Here is a 20,180-nt window from a genome sequence, read left to right on the forward strand (position 1 = left end):
CGGACACCATTTTCAAGTTCAGTGTGTCTAAACCACTTGTAATTCGGTGTTTGGGAGTGTTTATAATGTCTTTCATCCAAAACAGGCGCATTTCAATTTTCTCCCATTGACTTATAATGGGGAGGTCGCAAAATTGACCTGACCTTAGGTCATCGATATCAAAATTCTGAGATATACATTTTGTACATGCTATTGCTCTTAGCAATCGCTGAAAGTTTCAAAGCGATCGGTCACTCGGTGTAGCTATGACAGACATTGAAACTTTTTATGAGGTGAGGTCACTTCAAGTGACCTGGTGACCTGACCTTGAATGACCTTGGTCTGAAATTTTCACAACATGTGTAGAATTGATGTATGATAAGGTGTACCAAAAACGGCGGCGCTCCGCGCCGCCGTTTTTGAGATATTCGCGAAAAACCACAAGGGGGGGTGTTCAAACACCCCCCCCCCCAGCAGGGCGCGGGTTAAGCACGTCTCCCGTCCCGTCATCGCATGCCTTCTCTCTTACCTGATCGCTGACTGATTATCGAGCAGAAGGACTCTTTAGACTTTGCCCAAGGTGCCCGGTGGACAACTGCTTATCACTGAAATAATTTGCAGCTAGCCTGCATCAGCATTAGCGCTTGTGCATTCGAATGAAAACCAGATTTATCTGACACCATCCGTTTTAGTTACTAAAGATGTTGTACCTATATTATTCACAATATTTTTCTGTCTCTGTGTCCCTTCTTCCTCCCTCACTACATGTTCGGAGCCCGCCCTGAGGCCGTGTCCCGCCTCTGACCCCTGCCTGCTGTCCGGGACCCCTCTCTAACCCTGCCTGCTGTCGGGGCCGGCGGTGCTGACGGTCCCCCGTCCGCAGGCAGCAGCGGGCGCGGCCGCCGACCCGGAGCTCTCGCAGCTGGCCCGACAGACGGGCGTGCCGCCGGAGAAGCTGGCCAGCGTGCTGGACGAGCTGCTGCCCCCGGTGGCCGCCGCCTCTGCCGAACAGATGCTGGCCGCGTTCGTGATGAAACGGTAATCGGTCGGACGGAGGGAGACGCAGACGGGCCACCGGAGTAGGCGACAGGTCGGGCCGACGGCGGCGTGATCATGCTGTACGTGCGTGTTTTTTTCAGGACATTGCGTTTTTTTTTTTTTGCAGGACATATACCTACTGGGGGGCGGTGAAGGCGGTGACCGTCATGATTTATGTTTTCTGTGACGTTTTCTGAGAAACAATGACGTTTTATGACTGCATCAATATGCTGTGTGATTACTTAAATATATGTTTATTTCGGACCCAATCTCAGGTGCAGACGTTGATAACTAGCGGAGTTCGGACGCCTCCAAAACCCAAACAGCATGAAGCTCGATTCTCAGGTGCAGGTGGATACCGGAGTCTGCCGTGACAGTGACACACCCTGACCGTATCTGGAATGTCTTGTGGACCGTACACTATGTCTGGCAGCCCGTTTGATGAACGAACGGTGGTGCTGAACTCCAGTATCGTACTGTGCATTTTGTCGGCAGAATGGTATTGAAGTTCTCTGAATGTTTCCTTTGATTTGTAATTGAGTAGTGATTTCCGTTCTCAGGCGACGGAGATTCCTAAATCCTTGTTAGTTTAGCGTAACTGCGGAATCCCGGCTGTGTGCTGGGCTGGTGTATTTTTTTTTTTTACCCTACCCAGTCGTTTATTAGTGACTCGAACCATTATTATGAGTTGCTACTGTGTTAAAGCTATTATTTACTATCAATTATTGAATAGGTCTAAATTCACGAATGCTATCATCGTGTTGTAAAATGAATAAATGTAAATATTATTGATAGTAGTCAATTACATGTTGATATTGCTTAATATTCCAGCAGCCAAACGTATATCTCTCTTCAATATCCTGCAACCCGATAGGGTTATTAATATTCCCCCTTTTCATTACTCAGCACTCATAACGCTCTCACAACTTTCTGTTGATCCGGCATCTACATTTCTGTGTGTATTTCTTTGTATTTCATCCTGTATTTCTTTTTTACAGTTCTTTCAAAAGGAAATGTGTCGTACATTCGTGAATGTGCGCATTGTTGTACAACCCTCATTCTCATTTTTCAGGCAGCTGTCGGCAGATAATTAAGACTCACACGTTTTATTTCTCCCCAGCAAGGATGAGCAGCTGTTGCGAGTGTTTGCTTCGTTATTTGTCTCTGCAATACGCTGTGAAGCTAATTTGCGTTCTTCGCTGACATTTCTTGCCTAATGCAGACTACAAGCCGCTGCGGGGATCTCGTCTGCGCCCACCGCCAGCGCCTCCCCGGCTTTGGCGGTCTCGGCAGCTCCGGCAGGCTCCGTGGCTACGTCAGCTGCAGCTCCGGTCGCCGTCTCCGCTCACACGGCTGTGGGGACATCGCCTGCTGTTCAGTGCAGCATATCAGGCAGCGCGTCGGATACCGCCCAGGCCGCAGGCGCCGCTACTGCCAGAGATGAGCCAACTAACGCGGACAGTGCCGTCGCTCGAAGTCAGGGCACTGTAGGTGGGGACGTCGCGAAATCGGTGGCGCCCTCCGATCCTTCACTAGCGAAACCGGAGGTGAGAGGTAACTCCCAAAATGTGGCCGATCAAGGACCAGACGCCAAACGGCCGCGCCTGGACGGAGCTGAGGCGGCGCCGGTAGCCGAACACCCAGTGGATGCGGCTGCAGGCTCAGGCTCGTCTTCTGCCTCTCTACCAACACCGGGCGCTAACTCAGCCGCCGCCGCCGCCCCGGCGTCTGACGACGGCATGGACGAAATCGCTGCCCTGAAGAGGACCGTACGCGACCCGGACGCTCTGTTTGCGCTCAGCGTTGCCGAGGCGCTCAAACGGCTACCAATGGAGGGAAAGGCAACGCTCAAGATCGCCATTATGGAGGTGGTGGCGGAGATCCGTACCGCAGAAAAGCCTCCGGCAGAGGTGACAAACGGCACGGCGGTCTCAGCCCCGCCGGAGATCGCAGCTCAGGCGGAGAGGGCGGCCGTGCCGGTGGAACAGGTAGACATTAGCAAACCGCCGCCGTCCGTTACTGGCAATGTCGAGGAGGACAACCTCTCGGAGGCTTTCTTCATTGGCGAGGAGGAGGCGGCGGCCGCTTCCCGGACGAGGGAGGCAGTTGAAGAGTCGGAGCCGCCGCTGGCGCCGCCGGTGAAGAAGCAGTGTGTGCCAAAGAGCGCCCCGTTCGCCGATCAGCTGGCGGACGCCAAGGCACGTGCGGCGGCCATGGCACGAGAGGCTGCCGAGCAGAGTCGTGCCGCGCGCGAAATGCACCTGCACGTGCCACCGCCCGGGTATGGTCCGCCGCCGCCGGCCGGTGCGGCGCCGAACGGCTCTGTGCCTCCCCTGGGCCCACCGCCCGGCGCCGCTCCGGGCTGGCCGGCTCAGGTGCCGTACCGACCCGGGCAGCCGGCACCGCTGCCGGGCGCTACGTACGGCCAGCGGGCCGCCGCCGGTCCGCCCGAAATACAGCCGATCCGGCCGCTGATGGCTCCTACCTGCTCGCTGGACGAGCTGCAGCAGCAGCAGCTGAGCCAAGAGCAGATTCAGCAGCAGATTGCGCTGCTGCAGCGACTGGCATCGGTCCAGCAGCCTCAGCAGCAGCAGTACCAGCAGCAGCAGCAGTATCAACAACCGCAGCAGCACCAGCCCTATCAGCAGCCGCCACCGCAGCAGCAATATCAGCCTCCACCGCAGCAGCAGCATTATCAGCCGCCAGCGCAGCAGTTTCAGCCGCAGCCGCAGACACCGGACGAGCAGATAGCGCTGCAGCTTCAGGCGGCAGCCGTCATGGGCGTGGAGCCGAAGGGACAGGATTGGGACACCGCACAGCATCCCGGCCAGCAGGTGAGGCCAGTACCGGACCGAGCTAGGTATATTGGCCCAGTGTTCACTAGCTTGCAAGCAGGTATCTAAGTGACGGCTTTTTGCTGAAAAGTTTAATCGTTGTATATTGAAATGTTTTTTTTTTTAACTTGCAGATTGTCAAATGACAGTCTTATTTAATTTTCATTGATGCTGTCACGCTGCCACGGACTTAAATGTTGAGTGGATCCTACTTTGAGCACCGGTCCACTACTCGCCCATTTGTCATGTGTTGCTGCCGATTCTCTGTCGTTTCACCCGCGTCTCCTCACGGTGCGCCTTTCACAGGTGAACGGGCCACCGAGCGGCCAGCCGGCCGGATGGGGACGGCCGCTGCCGGCCCCCGCTGCCGCTATGCCGCGCGGTGAGCCGCTGCAGCGGGCCGCCGCTGAGCGGCGACACCGCTCACCCGTGCGCCGCTTCCGCCGCTGAGCGGGCCGCTGAGGTCTGGGTTGGGGAGGGGAACAATCCCGCCGAGTGGGGGGAGGGGGAGGGTGGGTCATTACCGGCGCTGAAGCCACTTCTGAGAGTTATGCGGCATAGAGGAGCCGCTCGGCTGAGTGTATCCTAACCAGTGGACTAGAAGCCGCCGATGGTGGCTGGCTGTAGCGTTCACTGGAAACCCGCGAGGTTCTCTTGAATGAACTTGGTGGTACTTTGAGTTACATTGTAATTGGGATTTCCGTTTGAGCTGTGGCCCCGGCTTGAAGGCCCAGGTACTGACTACGTGTCATATGTATATGTGCAGTCATATTGACTGGACTGTGAATACGAGTAAGCGGCTGCTGTGTTTCATTTTGTACGAGACTGCTCCTGAGTTCGGACTAAGAAATAGAACTGGCTGTTGATATCATTTTGTGATGGAAACTTTTGACGACAGGAGCGTAATGCGGAAACGCTCGGCGTTTAAACGTCCTAGTGTTAGGCTAGAAAGGGTTTCGGCCCGTGGACTCCATCTGAAAGCGCCAGGTCGAGGTTTTTATTATGAGTTTGCATTCCTCACTAGAATGTTTTGTCATTGGCAGGCAATATACTATTTTTTATATAAACTTTTTAAGACATGTGCTTTTTGGGAAAATGTGTTTTCTGTATCTGGCGACCGATAGGACTGACCGCGGTGATATGGACTATGGACCGATCTGACTCGCGAGTCGCGAACAATTGAAAGGCAATTGCCATTCGCGCGAAAGTTCGAAACCTGAGCTACTTTAGTCACGTATTCGTCCAGGAACAACGGTTGGGTGGATCCCCGGTACTCGTATGTGGGTAGTGTGGCCTCTGACCTCGGAATTGGCAGCTCTAGCCCCGCGACCCCGCCTCGAGCGCCTGACCCGGCCTGGGCCCGGCTCCGAGAGCTCAGTTTGACATCAGTCGGTGGCGGTTGTGGGGTGGTTGCGGGTCGCCTGCCGCTGTGACTCGAGGCGAGGGCACTTGAGGTGTCAGCACCACGATGGCCAGGCGAGAGGTTGGGGTGTTAAGCAGAGCATAACATCGATAGCTAAGTGAAGTGCGTTTGTAATTTAAGCAAGCTCTGCTGCCAGCATGTCTGGACAGGAACAGGACTCTGCTGATGTAATGACCACCAGCGATGCTCCGGACGCCTCTACGGAACCGGGAAGCGAGAATACCCTGCAGGATCGGCCATCCGCTGAGGTTGACCCTGGAACGGTCGACGAGCTACGCCCGGAGGTCAAACGCGGTCACGGGAAGCGCTACAGGTCTCGGTCCGGAGACTGCGCTCCGCCAAAGAAGCGAATTTCGGGGGCTCACGAACTTGAACTGGACGTGGGAGGCTTGCCCAGCGCAGGAGCTCAGAGCGAGCTGTCTCGGAGCGCGAGCGATCCTGAGCTGGCAGAAGGGGTGCGTCACAAACCACCCAGTGTCGACAGTTCCGACGTGGTAGAGAGATGGCTATCTCAGACTGAGAGAGCCACAGCTGGCAACGTAATCTCAAATCAGACCTCAGAAAGGTAAGGGGTTTTAGAGGTCAAAATATTCGGCGTGAAAATGCTTTACATATGGCAGCACACTGCTGCTTGCGTTGATTTCGGCGCTAGTGCGCCAGTTATGGCGTTTCCGGAATACGGTTGTTTGTTTACGTGTCAGTGTCCTTTGAGGGTTTGGACTTTGGAGGCGCTTGTTGTTTTGATTTGCTTTTGAAGATGAGGGCGTGATTATTGGAAAAAAACAGACTTAATTAAGCACAAATCAAATATAAGATGAATTTTTAATCATTGGTGACAGATAAGAGTGTATTTGATCTGCTTCAAGGCACCATATCAATATCAATATGTGAGTCATTTTATCTATAGAATCTGTGTTCCCTTCATCCAAAGATCATGGAAGTCAGCCTGTCTGACTGGCCATTCCTAGTTGCTCCTAGAATATGCTTAGCTAGTTCTTAACATACTTGTACTGTGGCTTAAGTTGTACTGTGTAAAATATTTCTCAGTTCAAGTTAATGTGCTTTTAGCATGTAAATTGTTCACCCCTTACACAAACACCTTAATTTTGTACTTATAATACTGACATGTCTTCATATGTCATTTCAGTTTTGTCAAATTTTGATATCCTGTTACAGTTTACACTCTCTGGTCAATAGGATGAAAATCCACAATGTTTTAAGCCTCGCTGCTCACCTAGTAGAATCTGAGGCTAGTCAGCCTAGTTGTTGGCTTTAGGTAGCCCTGCACAATTCACTAATCATTATGAGATCCTGTTGAGATTCTCATGCTTTGCACTTTGCAGTGTGTGTATGGCACAGCCATATAACTCACCTGTTTAACTCACCTGTTGGGTTTCCTCAGCCTTGCTCTCAGGAGAGGAGTGAGAAGGAGGGAAACCCAAGTCGTTCAGAGACGCGCCAATTCCAAAGAATATAGTTGGACACAAGCTGGGGCCAGTGGGTGGGCCTTGAGTCAGGGAACTGGTGTTGTGCGTCTGCGTGTGAATTGTTGTGGAAACTCGACAAGTCGACAAACTCGACTCGTAGTTGGTGCTAATGCTTCACAAAGAAAGAAAGAAAGAGAAACGGCTGTGAAGTGTAGTGCAAATGCTGTCTCATCCGCAAACCAAATGGGTGAATGACATGTGAAGGAAGGCCAGGCATGGTGGGAATGCAGGAATCAGGAGGCAAGTGGTGAATGACCGATTGGAGCTCCATGGCGCATCTGACCCTGTCCTTGCTTGTTAAGAACAGGGCGCATACCATGGGGGGGGGGGATCCAATGGTTTGACATTATACCGATCGTAATCTGTCATATAACGTAGCAACATTGATTAGAATCTAAGTGAGCCATGTGAGCCACAGTAAGTCAACAATTATTTATGTGTGTGAATGTCTCCTCCTCATCCATCAATATCATCATTTCCTCCCCATTAGTGGCTTTGGTCTGATAGTGAATCCCACAGAATGCAGTTGCTGTGTCACTTGCTTGTGAGAAGCAGTAACATTCACCCTCCCCAGTCCCCATCCATATGTGCCTCATACTGACTAATGACATTAGCAGCTGAATTTTTCAGTGGAAAAATGACAATAATGCCATACATCAATGCTAGAATATATTCATTATTCACCCTTCAGGACAATCTGGCTAGTCGCACACACTGAATATACATCTGCTAGTGGCTTTGACAGGAATGACAGGAATGATAAATTATGAGGTGATGAAAAGTTGTTCAAGCTGTTTGGCAGCTGGAGAAGTAGGTATAGCTGCTGTTAGCTGTTTGCATGGAACAAGTGAACAGGAAATATTCCAGTATCTGAGCAGTTGTGCTTCATTTTCTTACCCTTTCTCCTCAAGACAAAATGTGCTACATTCCCTTCTGATCTGACCTCTCAAAAGTTTGATATCTATGAGAGCTCTGAAATGAAACATTTGCCAGCATGCCAAACTCAATGGTAAGAAGAGCGATGTCAGGCTGCTTATGGTTGAATGTTGATGCCCATCTCTGCCTTTTTCTAATATGTTGAATGACCTAAGTAGTCGGCGCGCCCTAAAGCCCCAATTAACTAACAAAAAAATTCTAATATGTTGACTGTATAGTGTATGGCCATTATTCATCAGCTCAAGTGATGGTTGCAAACAGTGTTTTATCAGTGGCAATGATTTGAATGAGCTTATTTCATCTTTGACACTGCTTGCTTTGCCTAAAATCAGGGTCTGTGCTGCATACGTTATAGTACTTATATGTATGCCTTATATAAAGGGCCATCCTCCAGTCCCTATACAACTGCATAATTCTCACTTTTGCTGGTGCATTTGCATTTGGCCTCTTTAGGGAGTATTTTTACGGAGCGAGCTAAGCGAGCGTAGTCTTTCCTTAGATTAACGGAAATTTCTGAGTATGAGCGGCCGGCCGGCCGTGGTCACGCTTTTGCGACGCTTATATCTCAGCAACCACTTGACCGATTTACACGCGGTAATTTTTGTAGGGTAGCTTCATTCCTTCTACCAAGTATTGGACTATTCCTGATGCATGTGGGTGACCCCTTATGCACGTGCCACGTGCAAAACGAAGAGGTGTCCGTTTTGTAATTGTTGCAATATCTCGGTAACTACTTGGCCGATTGCGCTGAAAGTTGGCATGTAGGTAGGCACCCACTAGGCACTGCATATCCATGTGCCGCAGTTGGGGTGCTGCTGCACGTGCGCACGTGCAGGGGTCGTTTCCAGATCTCGAGAACGGCTCGACCGATTGCGCTCAAATTTGGTACACAGTTAGGGACCAGTTAGTAGGGTGCCGTGCACAAGTCAGTTGGGACCCATTTTGCACGTGCGCACGTGCAGGGTGCCGCTTCCAGATCTCGAGAACGGCTGGGCCAATTGTGCCCAAATTTGGCACATCGCTAGAGACCGGTTAGTAGGGTGCCGTGCACAAGTCAGTTGGAGGTACCCCCTCGCAATTTCGCACGTGCAAGGCCCACCCTCTCGCTCGCTCCGTTAATCGCCCCAAAAGGCGTTATACTGGTTTTCATTACGGAGCGAGCGAAGCGAGCGTAGTCTTTCCTTAGATTAACGGAAATTTCTGAGTATGAGCGGCCGGCCGGCCGGCCGGCCGGCCGTGGTCACGCTTTTGCGAGGCTTATATCTCAGCAACCACTTGACCGATTTACATGCGGTAATTTTTGTAGGGTAGCTTCATTCCTTCTACCAAGTATTGCACTATTCCCGATGCATGTGGGTGACCCCTTATGCACGTGCCACGTGCAAAACCAAGAGGTGTCACTTTTGTAATTGTTGCAATATCTCGGTAACTACTGGGCCGATTGCGCTGAGAGTTGGCATGTAGGTAGGCACCCACTAGGCAATGCATATCCATGTGCCAGGGTTGGGGTGCTGCTGCACGTGCGCACGTGCAGGGGTCGTTTCCAGATCTCGAGAACGGCTGGACCGATTGCGCTCAAATTTGGTACACGGTTACGGAGCAGTTAGTAGGGTGCCGTGCACAAGTCAGTTGGGACCCATTTTGCACGTGCGCACGTGCAGGGTGCCGCTTCCAGATCTCGAGAACGGCTGGGCCGATTGTGCTCAAATTTGGCACATCGCTAGAGACCGGTTAGTAAGGTGCCGTGCACAAGTCAGTTGGAGGTACCCCCTCGCAATTTCGCACGTGCAAGGCCCACCCTCTCGCTCGCTCCGTTAGTCGCCACAAAAGGCGTTATACTGGTCATTTATGTAGGTATTTATTTATACACTTACACTTACCAAAAGTTACATTCAGTTAACTTTTGTACAAATAAAACCATGGCCCCCACAGGGTCAAGAAGCAAAGAGATCAATGATCAATACAGGACACAATCTCAATGCTTTGTTTGGTGTGATTGTGAATTCCACAGAATGTAGTCCTGCCTGTGAGAAGCAGCTACATGACATCCAGTCAAACTAGACCCAGCCTGGGCAATTCATGCACAGCTGCACCCAATGAGAGCTCATATTAATGGTCTGATGAGGTATTTAAGAGCGAGGCTTAGTCACAATGAGACAGATGCAGGGGAGTGGGGAGTTCAGACTTTTGGGTCATCCTGGCCTGAGATGCCTAATAAACTAGTTAACTGCCTTTTGGGGCGATAAACAAGCGAACGCAATAGCGAACCGCGCGCGCGCGCGCAAGTGCTACATGAACTCCTAACTGACTTTGCAGGCCAACCTTGTAACTGATCTCAATTCTCAAATTACGGCACCTGCTTTCAGTGCAGTGGGGCTGCCTCTTATTTTAAGTTGTGAAAGCGACCCCCGTACTTGCGCACGTGCGGTAGCACCCCAACTGTGATGTAAATGCATCGCCAGGCGTGCTATCACATATGCGCCGACTTTGAGTGTGTAATTGGCTCAGTCATTGTGGAATTATTAACCCTCGCCCGCACATGGGGGGGGGGCAACCCCCCCCCCCCCCCCCAGGTAGTCTTTCTGCTCTGCACTCAACATTTTTAGCGCTAGAACGCTGATTTTTCGTATAGCTGCTCCTCTATCCTTTCTTGATGTCCACTGAAAATTTCAAGTTTCTGTGATTTTTGGTTTCGGAGATATGACCTTGTTTTTCAGGTCATGTCATGACCCAAATGGCCAATTCTCAACATCTTGCGTTTGCCATGGGTCTTGCGAGCTTTTGACACCCTGATTTCGGCCTTTTTTGCCAGTGTTACCTCCCACCTATCATGGAACATGTTGTTCGACGATGTACAGGGGTCAAGGTCAGGGTCAAGGTCAACCTAGGTCATCTAAGATAAATGCGTTTTAGGCAAGCTGAATTTACTTTTTTTGATTTTTTTTTTACTGCATTTTTGGTAAAAGCTTCTCAGAGCATGATTTCATGTAATGTGGACCCAAAAACAATCGGTGCACACATCAGTATACACACAGACACACACAGACATACAAACACATATAATTGACCTTGACCTAACTTGACCTGAAATGACCTCAGCCGCAAAATTCTGGTCGGGTAGTGTGACAAAGAGGTTCTAGCTGGCTTGGCACCAGAAAACGGCATCGTCATCGGTATATTATAAGCAGCGCACTTGATATCCAACGGTGACCCAAAACAGCAATATGTTTTTGTTTGACCTGACCTGGAAGGTCAATGACTGACCTGAGAAGGTAAAACTGGGTATCATTGGATTCGTCTCTTCCCAAAGAATCTTTTTGGTCTTTACCGCTAAGCTCTATCTCCAACAGGAACGAAATTAAAAGCAAAAAATATTTACTCCTCTGATTTGAAAGATGCACGTGCCGTGACGGGCATCCACGCGCATGCAAAAATGTTGAATGCTTGATTGAAAGTTGGGGTTTATTAATGCTGCAGACCGATTGTCGATCGATTGAGCGGTTCCCGAGATGTAAGGCAACGAAATGCCTCACGGGGCGGGGCCGGGTCGGGTCGGGCCGCTCATAATGAAATTTTTTACAGATAAACTCTCCTCGGCTCTGAGTCGCATACCTATATGTCTTATCTTATCTTTGGAGATCTTCGCTCGCTGTGTTCGCTTGCCATAGATAACAGAGCCTCTATGTGCGTCCGTTTCCAGTGATCGCCGTCCGGCCCCCAAGTATAAAGTGCTCACCATGGACTGTGACAGAAAGGAGTTTGAGAACATGGTGAACATCATGTGTCGAAAAATGGCGCACATCATCGTCGAGTCTCGCCTGGGCAAGAAGATCCACACACCTTGCAAGGTGCACGCCGATGTTCCGGATTGGGTGAGTGCAGGAATTACTTACTTATCGGCGACGGGAACGTAGTGAGTGAGCTAGGTGAGGATGACATACGAAGGGCAGATGACATGTAACTGTCTCAGCGGCATGTGAAAAGAATGTACACAGTTGCAATTCGCAAGTCAATAAATGGTCCGAATCCCAGGCAAAAGTATCGTTTGCTTTCAACATTTGCGAGGAAATGTATTTGTTTTTTATATATACGATGAGGAAATTTATTTGATTTTTTTCTGATCGGATATGTACGATGTTTTTTCGGCTCCTACGCTAAATGTCCAAACCCTCTAGGGGGGCTATGCTCCCACCTCCGTCCGCGCAGTTCTACACGTGTGCGGCACTCCGGCGCGGTGTTTGCCGCTCTGACCGGTACGCCGTGCCGCCAGTTCAACCTGTCGCTGGCCGACATGCCCGAGGTGGTGAAGGAGGTGAAGCACCTGCTGATGTCCTCGGGCGGCCTGTGGGCGGCGCCCGTCACCAGCTTCTGCGTGGAGATCTCGCTGAAGACGGCCGACGGCGTGTCACTGGTGCTGGAGCAGTGGGCGCTGACGCTGGACACTTCGGCACCGAGCGGCGCCAAACCGCCGGCCACCGTCGTCAACCAGCTCGGTCAGTGGCGGCCAGTATACCCTGAGTGGCGGCGGCGGAGAAGCTGAGAAGCGTAGTGTTCGTGAGATTATTTGTTTTTATTCTAGAGCACGTACTGTGTAACAAGGTGAGCCTGAGCCATGCAGTGTAACACGACAACGAGCAACCCACGAAGTCGAACGTTGATCACATTTGAGCGGTGTCACCATCTCATTGCTCCTGTGTCTCACTGTGTTTTACTGTCTGCCGCAGGTGTACTGCTAAAGTCTTTGCTGGTCACCACCCGTCTCACGGTCGGCTACAAACTATCTCGGCAGCAGAGTCAGGAGTCGCACATCATCTTCTACAAGTTCTACATCGGCGAGCCGGACCTGCAGGGACTCGGTATGTGGACATCGGTAATGGTACCGATATCTTACGATGATAGTCCGAACTCGCACCAGTCTCTTTATTAGCATCCTTTCATTGCATTGGCACCCAGTGTCTGCAAAGCAATATCGATGCCATTTTCTTTATCGGTACGTTCAATCTGTTATGACACCAGCCTACCAGCACTAGGCCTCGGCCGCGCTGTTATAGCTATCATTGGAATATGCAGGTCAGGATACGTGGTGGGTGTCTGCAACTGCATCGAGACTAGCGTCAGTCTCTGTCACCAGTTTTACAAAAAGCTCCCCGTACTGGCACAATTCTTAAGTTGGCACTAGCCTGCCACTTGGAGACAGCACACACCGAAAACCGTCGGACGTGTCAGTGTGACCGAGTTATTTCAGCAGCTGGCACGCCGGTCGCCGTGTTTTGTGTCCAATCCACCGGCGCTGTAGTCTGTACACAGGGGGGTCTTAACGTCTTTGAGTGTATTTGGTGTTAAAGGGACCCTCCCATCTTAACATTAGATTTGAGTTGAGATAGCCAAATTGGTGGCCATGGCCTGAAAATACCGGTTTGGGCACTCAAAACATCGAAAAATGCTTTAATTCGGAGATATCGAATTTCAAACTTGCAGTTTTCGGATTCTAAGGGGCTAATGCATTGGTATGCCCCCTTAGAATTTGTGACGTCAGCGGAGATCTAACGATTTTAAATCTTTAACTAAAACGTTTGGTAGCACGCGGTGGTATATGCTGCTTTGCGCGCAACAAATGCCGCACTTTCAAATAAAGTCGCTAGGAACAGCGGAGATCCCAAAAAGTAAACAAAAGTAAAAGTCTAATATCTTGAAAACCGGTGAATATTTTTCGATGAAATTTGGTAGATATTCGTTTTTGCTCTTTCTGAACCGAGCGACATCACTTTCATGCCAATTCATTAACTTTTTTGAAGGTGGGAGGGTCCCTTTAAGGCCGCCGTCCACTGTGCGGAACGCTTGCGGTCCGTACGGAATTTAACACAGAGCCCTATGGGCGCATCCGGTCCGTACGGAAATCGTGTGCGTTCCGTGCGGACCGCATCCGAACGACAATCAGCTGTTGATTTTCCGTCAGCTCTCCGCATGCGTTTCGGAAGCGGTTGCTACGGAAACGAAATAACAAAGTTGACATGTTGAACTTTTCTGCGGAGAACGCAGGCGGAACGGACGCGGACAGGTACATTCTTCCGTCTTCGAGTTTTCAATTGCAAATTTAAGAAATAATTTCAACTCTTTCAAGATGAAGTAAGTAAACATAATTTCTTTGACATGGCAGCACTATGTTATGCTAGTAAATTGCTATATTTTCTTTTGTAATAACTGATAATTGCTCTTCACAAAGTGTTAGCAAGTGTCCGTGAGCTTTCCGTCTGCGGTCCGGATGCGGTCAGCGTGCGGCGACATTCCTGACGGACTCCGGACGGAATTCCGTCGCAGTGGACGGCGGCCTTTACTGTTTGGAGTGGCGCAGAATCCCCGGGAAGGCTTGTTTGTGAGTGAAGAGCCGTGGGATCGCAATGGTCCCACGGCTGGTTACGGAGTTTGTGCTGTTGTGAATCAGCGACACTTGTGATGACAAAATTTCAGTGTAAGACTGGAAACTATTTACGTCCGCGAAATGCCGTTGCTAGTTTCGGACTGAGTGTGCACCTGTGTGTTTTGATCAGCTGTTGTTTACTTTTACGCATCATAACATTGTCTTTTTTGTATGTTTCTGTGCAATACTGCGCAGCTTATTATGCACGGTTCGTACAGAGGGCGAACATCCTTTAGCGTAGGTGTTATGAAATGGATTTCGGCTATACATAAGTCCAATCTCTGCTACCATTTGCTCACTTAATTCATTGACGGTACAGGATACAGAGTTCTGACTCCTGCGCGTATTCTCAGTGACCGCAGTGTAATCCCCGCCTTACCCCTCCCTACCTCACCTACTGTCGACAGGTGAGGCCAGCGATCGTATGGATCGTATGGCGGTGTAATCCCCTCCGTACCTCACCTACTGTCGACAGGCGAAGCCAGCGATCGTATGGCGATCGGTGAGGTGAGCACTCCGGTCTGCACGCTGAACCTGACGCTCTACCACCGTACCAAGCTGGCCATCTCGGCACACTCGGCGCAGCCCATCGTCATGAAGAGCGACCACTTCAAGCCGGAGCAGAGTCCCCGGGTCCGCCGCGTCACGGGCTTCGCCGAGCGGCGGCCCCGCTCAGTCAGGTCAGTGTTCACGGGATAGGTCAGATCTGAGCTCACGGGATGGGAGTGATAAGTGGGTTTCGTAAGTTATTGACCATTTTACGCATCTGTAGCGAGCATTTTTAATAACCATTTGCCAGTTGCCCTTATTTGCCATTTTCGATAAATCTTGTTGAGCAGAACAGTTCAATATGGTTTCGATTTTGAACGACAGTAAGTTTGTTGTAAAGAAGAATGTAGTTATCTTGCACCGATGGCCATTCGCCGCCGTAACGGGTTAACAATAGTGTGGTGGCGTTACTGGTCACCCCTCCTCCCTCTGTGCTAAATGGGCGGCGGAAAGTACGATCTATTGTGTGCCGTGTTTCAGTGACAGCGTGGAGATGATTGGCGCCTCCTCCTCCTCGTCCTCCAACATGGACACCAAGACCACCGGAGGCTCCTCCACAGACAGGTGAGTTCGGTAGCGTGCTGTCTCTAAAGTCGGCACTGGACGACTGTTTGTCATCTGTGTGGGCTCACTACATTCATAACATTATGTGTAGTTGGTTTTAATGAAGCTTCTAGTGGCTGTGCTTGATCCGCAATTGCAGGCTGGAGTAGGCATTCGCAATGAGTTGTTACTGCCCAACGTTTATGTATTGTATTGCTGGGCTGGCAGCAGTCCTGCAGAAGGTATAACCACTCGGGCTGTCACAGCGTGTCTGCGCTCAGCAAGCAATAGCATCTCCCGGTGACGAGTCCTACCCTGTATGCAGCCCTGCTTAATGTCCTGTCATTGAGCCGGCGCTGATGTCTACTCTTGCTGTTCGCAGCGATCAGCGTCGCCGCGTGGCCGCGTTCGCCGACGATCCGTCTGAGAAGCCGGCTCCGGCCGGTGACGTACCGTTCCTCCGACTGGTCGGCGAGCCTCCCCCTCCCGCCGCCGCGCCCGCCGCCGGCGCGGACGTCACCATGGCGGACGGCAGCGCGCCGCCGGCGCCGCAGCCGTCAGCGCCGCCGCAGAGGGTGGTGTCGGACCAGCCGCGGCCGGTGGCCGCCGCCGCCGCCCTCCCCGCGCCCGGAGCCGCGCCTCCGTCGCCGTCCGCCGACGACTTTGTCATGGTAGAGTTGGTAGGTTGTTTCTGGGCCGGCGGGCGCCTGGCGGGGCGGCGCTCGTCCGCCCGTAATGTAAGGGGTGGGCTCAGGACGGAGAACGGCGACTGGCCCCTGTCTGTGACCCAGGCTACTGGGTTCGGCTCGGGTGGCTGCCGAACCCTGGGGTCTCGTCAGGGCACACTCAGTGGGGTAGGTAGCTGGGTACTTTGCTCGAGACTTTTTATGTAGCTTATTATTAGCAGCAGCGGAACCTCTCAACGGGACTACACGTGACTGCGTGTCTTTTTAAGACCATGAAAATTTACGTTAACTACGAGGACTATTCCGCACCGGTTACGCAACATTAAATCATTTTACCGCAGTCTGCTGCCTCATTTTCCCACCTGGCAGCCTTTACCAGCTTCTCGGAAAATATTGGGTGCGTGCTCGCTGATGCATAATTGATAAGTGGTCCCGATCACCTGCCAGCATCTGTTACCCTCCGCCCATCCGTCCTTGACCCTGCGTCTGATCGTCCACCCCCTGATAATTTTTCACATTTCTCCTTCCTTACTCCCTTTCCGTCCTTTCAGCCCTCTGCGACCCGCCAGCCGTCCCTCCGTTCGTTTATGTGCCGCCCGTTCCTGACCGTCGTCTGTCTGTCCACAGCGCACCCCGTTCAGCGAGGCCAGCTCGGACTCGGAGCTCGGCGCGTTCTTCCGCCAGTGGCAGGCGGCGCCACCGCTGGCGTCTCTATCCGGCGGCGAGCAGGGACCGCCAGCGGCCGGCGCGGCCAGCCCACCCCCTCCGGCCGACCAGCAGGTGGTCTCCCTCAGCGAACAGCTGGCCAGGTTCGAACTGAAGGCCCAGGAGTTTGACGAGATGATCGCGCAGCTCGACCGACAAGATGGCAGCAAACAGTGACGTGTGTGAGCCGAGTGCTGGACAGACCAAAGTGAGTGTACATATATACTATATCCCTACAGCCGGGTGGACATGACTATTTGTACCGTGTTTAAACTGGCGATGTTCGCTCGAAAGGCGCTGTGAGAGGGCGGGGAGACGCTCAGGGTATTTAAGGAGTGCTTTCGATGGTCGCTACAGGCCGTTGGGTTCTCTGAGTGCTGTACGCCGCATATTTTATGTTGCTTGTATAGGGCCGGAGATCCATGCCTGTCCAGTGTCCACCCGACGCCCCACAGCAGCTGCCATTCGTTTGTGAGAAGTGTATTTAGGGCGGTATGCCCGAATGTAATCTACGTTTGGCCGCCCGGATCCGGACCGGCCAGACGCTCGTACAATGTGGCCCAGCGCGGGCCCGCCGACTGGACAATACAACAGGTGACGAGCGCACAGGGCCGCCTCTGTAGAGGGCAGAAACAGGCGCAGGTACAGAGCCTCGAACCCGGGACACTCGGGTCCAGCAACACGCGTTGGAGCCGGGCGGTACCTCGAGCGGTCCGCCGAGGACATCGTAAACCGGCGGCAGCATTCGCACCAGGCGAGACAGAGAGACCATTATAAAACAGCAAAATGTAACAAATGCCAGGGAAAAAAAAATACCGGTCACACCGTGCCGGTAATATTCACATGTGAGACTAATGTATATCACCTCTCGATTGTGGTATCATCGATCGCACTCGACACATCACATCTCCACAGCATCTCTACCGAGCTCTAATAGAAACCCGTCCAATGTCCATGTCCAAATAATAATCGTAATCGCACACTCACCTTACCTAAACCCAAACAATAATCATTTTCAAGAAACGCATCGAGTTGACTAGGCAATATCCTTCATCTTTAGGAAACAAGCAGAATGATGCGGCCCTCTCCGCAGCTCATATGTCAAAGGTACTTTTGGCTATGTGAAATGCCCGTTCATATGTTCTCTACCCGTGTGAATCAGTGACAAATTTCAGTTTCGATTGTCGAGAACGAACACAATCACCGCGACGCATATGCATTGATGGCAAATCTCTTATGTCTTGATTGCTATTCGTGTGGAAACAAAACGTACATGTCAGCAAATGGGCTACGCAGCACACGCAACACATTGCAAAGATTCCGTTCCACATGCCGTGCACAATGCACATTCAGAATCACGAACAGAGCAAACAATCTTCAAGTTCAAAATACAATCAACCAAACATGACACTGCTCTCACTTGCACATGATTGCTCTCCTACCCCTCCACCCAATCAGACTGAGCACAGCTCCATTATAACCAGTGCAGTGTTCTTCCCGTGCCTACCCTCCCCAATAACAGCAGGGTGCGTGTCGTCAGCCGGCCGGTCCCGCCGTGCCGGCGCCGAGACATCCCCGCGGCCCAAATGTCACCCCACAATACCCCCTAAACACTACCGGCCCCTGACGGCCGACTACTGATTGTGCTCGAGTAAGAATGAAGTGAGAAAAATGCACGCACCATTCGTATGTGACGGGGTGGCGACTGGGAAACAGCGCGGCGTCGGGGAACGCTCCTGGCCGCCACACCAAACCGGCCACCCGCACGCCATTCCGCGAGCGGCAAAGGAGCAAAGGAGGGGGGCGATGGAGCGCCCGAGCCCGCTCTGAAAGAGACCAGCAGGCAGGCACGGGTACCGAAGGATGCACGGTGATCGCAGGCTACTGTCTGCTGAGATTGGACAAAATATGAGATTCAATAATATTGCATCGCTTGAGGATGATTGCTTGGGTTCCGAAGAACAACAGCAACTATTGCCAATTACATATTTCTTCGTACTTTTGGCAGAACTTCTGGCTTTGATGCAGTCTGTGCCGCCACCAGGCATTATTAAACAAGCACAACAGTCTTTACCGACAACACAAAGTATCACCGACACGAAACGAACTCTTAGTTTGAACGGCAACAAATAATACGAACCAACAATGCCTGTTCGGATCCAAACGGTCGTCCGAGCTAATGGCATGACGTCACCGTGGGCCTCAAACCAGTGGGGGTGGCGTGACGTCACGGTAGACGCCACGGAGTTCTATAGCCTTGGGTAGACCACGGACGAGAAGCGATGGCGACGACCCAATGGCACAGCCTCTCACAGGTCGATGGGAGGACGTGAGCTGCCAGCGCGGGCGTCACACGTGACCGCCACATGACTCACGAAACCTGGGACTTCACATGAAACTTCCAGACGATAATCACTGCTCACCTCAGAATTGAACGAAACGCTGTCGGATTCTTAGCGTTAGGATGATTGCGAAGGGTGACATTGACATGCTCCAGAAAATAGTCAACAATAATAAACAATGCAGTGCAAATGTTGTACTTTGCATTGAAAATAGAAAAACAGTAGGCACCTAGGCCATAAAAATAGATGCCTGTGTGCCAATGTTTCCTAGCAGCAGCTAAGATGCTCGATGAAATGAAGCTGCTGTTCTAGAACTACTCAGCTAAGTGCGAAAGATGAAATACAATACTTCCATACTTTCACCAATCACATTCAAACATCAGTAAGATTGCAAACACACTATCTGCGAGAATTCTCAATTGGAAATGTCACATCGCTGATTTTCGGTCCGGAGGGCGGGGCAGGCTTTGTCTCGGCAGATGAGTGTCACTGCCCTACGGTGCTCCGATAGACCAGAGTTGACCGGACCCGACGATGCTGCCTGCCAAATCACCCACTGCGCCGACCGGTCAGGACTGCTCGCCTCTATAGTCCACGCCGCCTGGGCCTCGTTTCATAAAAGGAATTACTTACGGCGTTCCGTCAATTATGCCAGATTTGGCGTATTTGATGCCAATTCGGTTTCATAAAGCCGGAGACCGGAGTAATTCACGCCATCGAAAGTACGGAGCTTCATTTACGGCAAATGCTCGATTCCGGACCAATTGATGCCATTTGGGTTTCATAAAACGACGTAATTAACGCCAAATATTTTATCAAGCTCTTGATATCAGTGGTGTAAACTACGCACAAAAATGTTGCGTGATTTTGAATTAATGTGAAGATTCGAAGCTAATTTTTAATATATTTTATAATGTTGAGCCCGGTGAGGAAGAAAGAACAGCCAAAATGAGAAAAAGAAACTGCAAATCTTCTGTACCAGTCGCTTTTTGTGGCCACTATCGGAATTTTGTTTATTCGCCGCGCCGCGCCACTTTCGTAGTTAGGCACTTCTGCTTAGCTGGCTTTCTGCTGTTTTTAATATTTTGTTTCAATAAAGGATAGTCATCAATATCAATTTTGTTTTTTCATACATAATTTTTAAGATTTAAATTCAACATAATTGTTTTATAAATTCTCGTAAAAAAATAAGTGTTGACATGAAATTGTAATTTGTAGGACGCTTGATAAATTACGGTAA

At 51.1% G+C, this 20,180-nt stretch overlaps 1 protein-coding gene across 1 annotated transcript; it reads left to right on the forward strand.

Moving 5' to 3' along the window:
- The first annotated feature begins 846 nt into the window (after window positions 1-846).
- Window positions 847-17,204, forward strand: LOC122364025 (autophagy-related protein 13-like). Its single transcript, XM_043334010.1, has 8 exons — window positions 847-1,017; window positions 11,398-11,569; window positions 11,968-12,190; window positions 12,422-12,553; window positions 14,591-14,795; window positions 15,145-15,228; window positions 15,590-15,887; window positions 16,521-17,204. The coding sequence occupies exons 1-8, from the start codon at window positions 992-994 to the stop codon at window positions 16,773-16,775; spliced, it is 1,395 nt and encodes a 464-aa protein (XP_043189945.1). The 5' UTR covers window positions 847-991; the 3' UTR covers window positions 16,776-17,204.
- The last annotated feature ends 2,976 nt before the right edge of the window (window positions 17,205-20,180 follow it).

This window comes from Amphibalanus amphitrite, unplaced genomic scaffold (genome assembly GCF_019059575.1).
Source record: "Amphibalanus amphitrite isolate SeventyFive unplaced genomic scaffold, NRLGWU_Aamphi_draft 000027F_arrow, whole genome shotgun sequence".
NCBI lineage: Eukaryota > Metazoa > Arthropoda > Thecostraca > Balanomorpha > Balanidae > Amphibalanus > Amphibalanus amphitrite.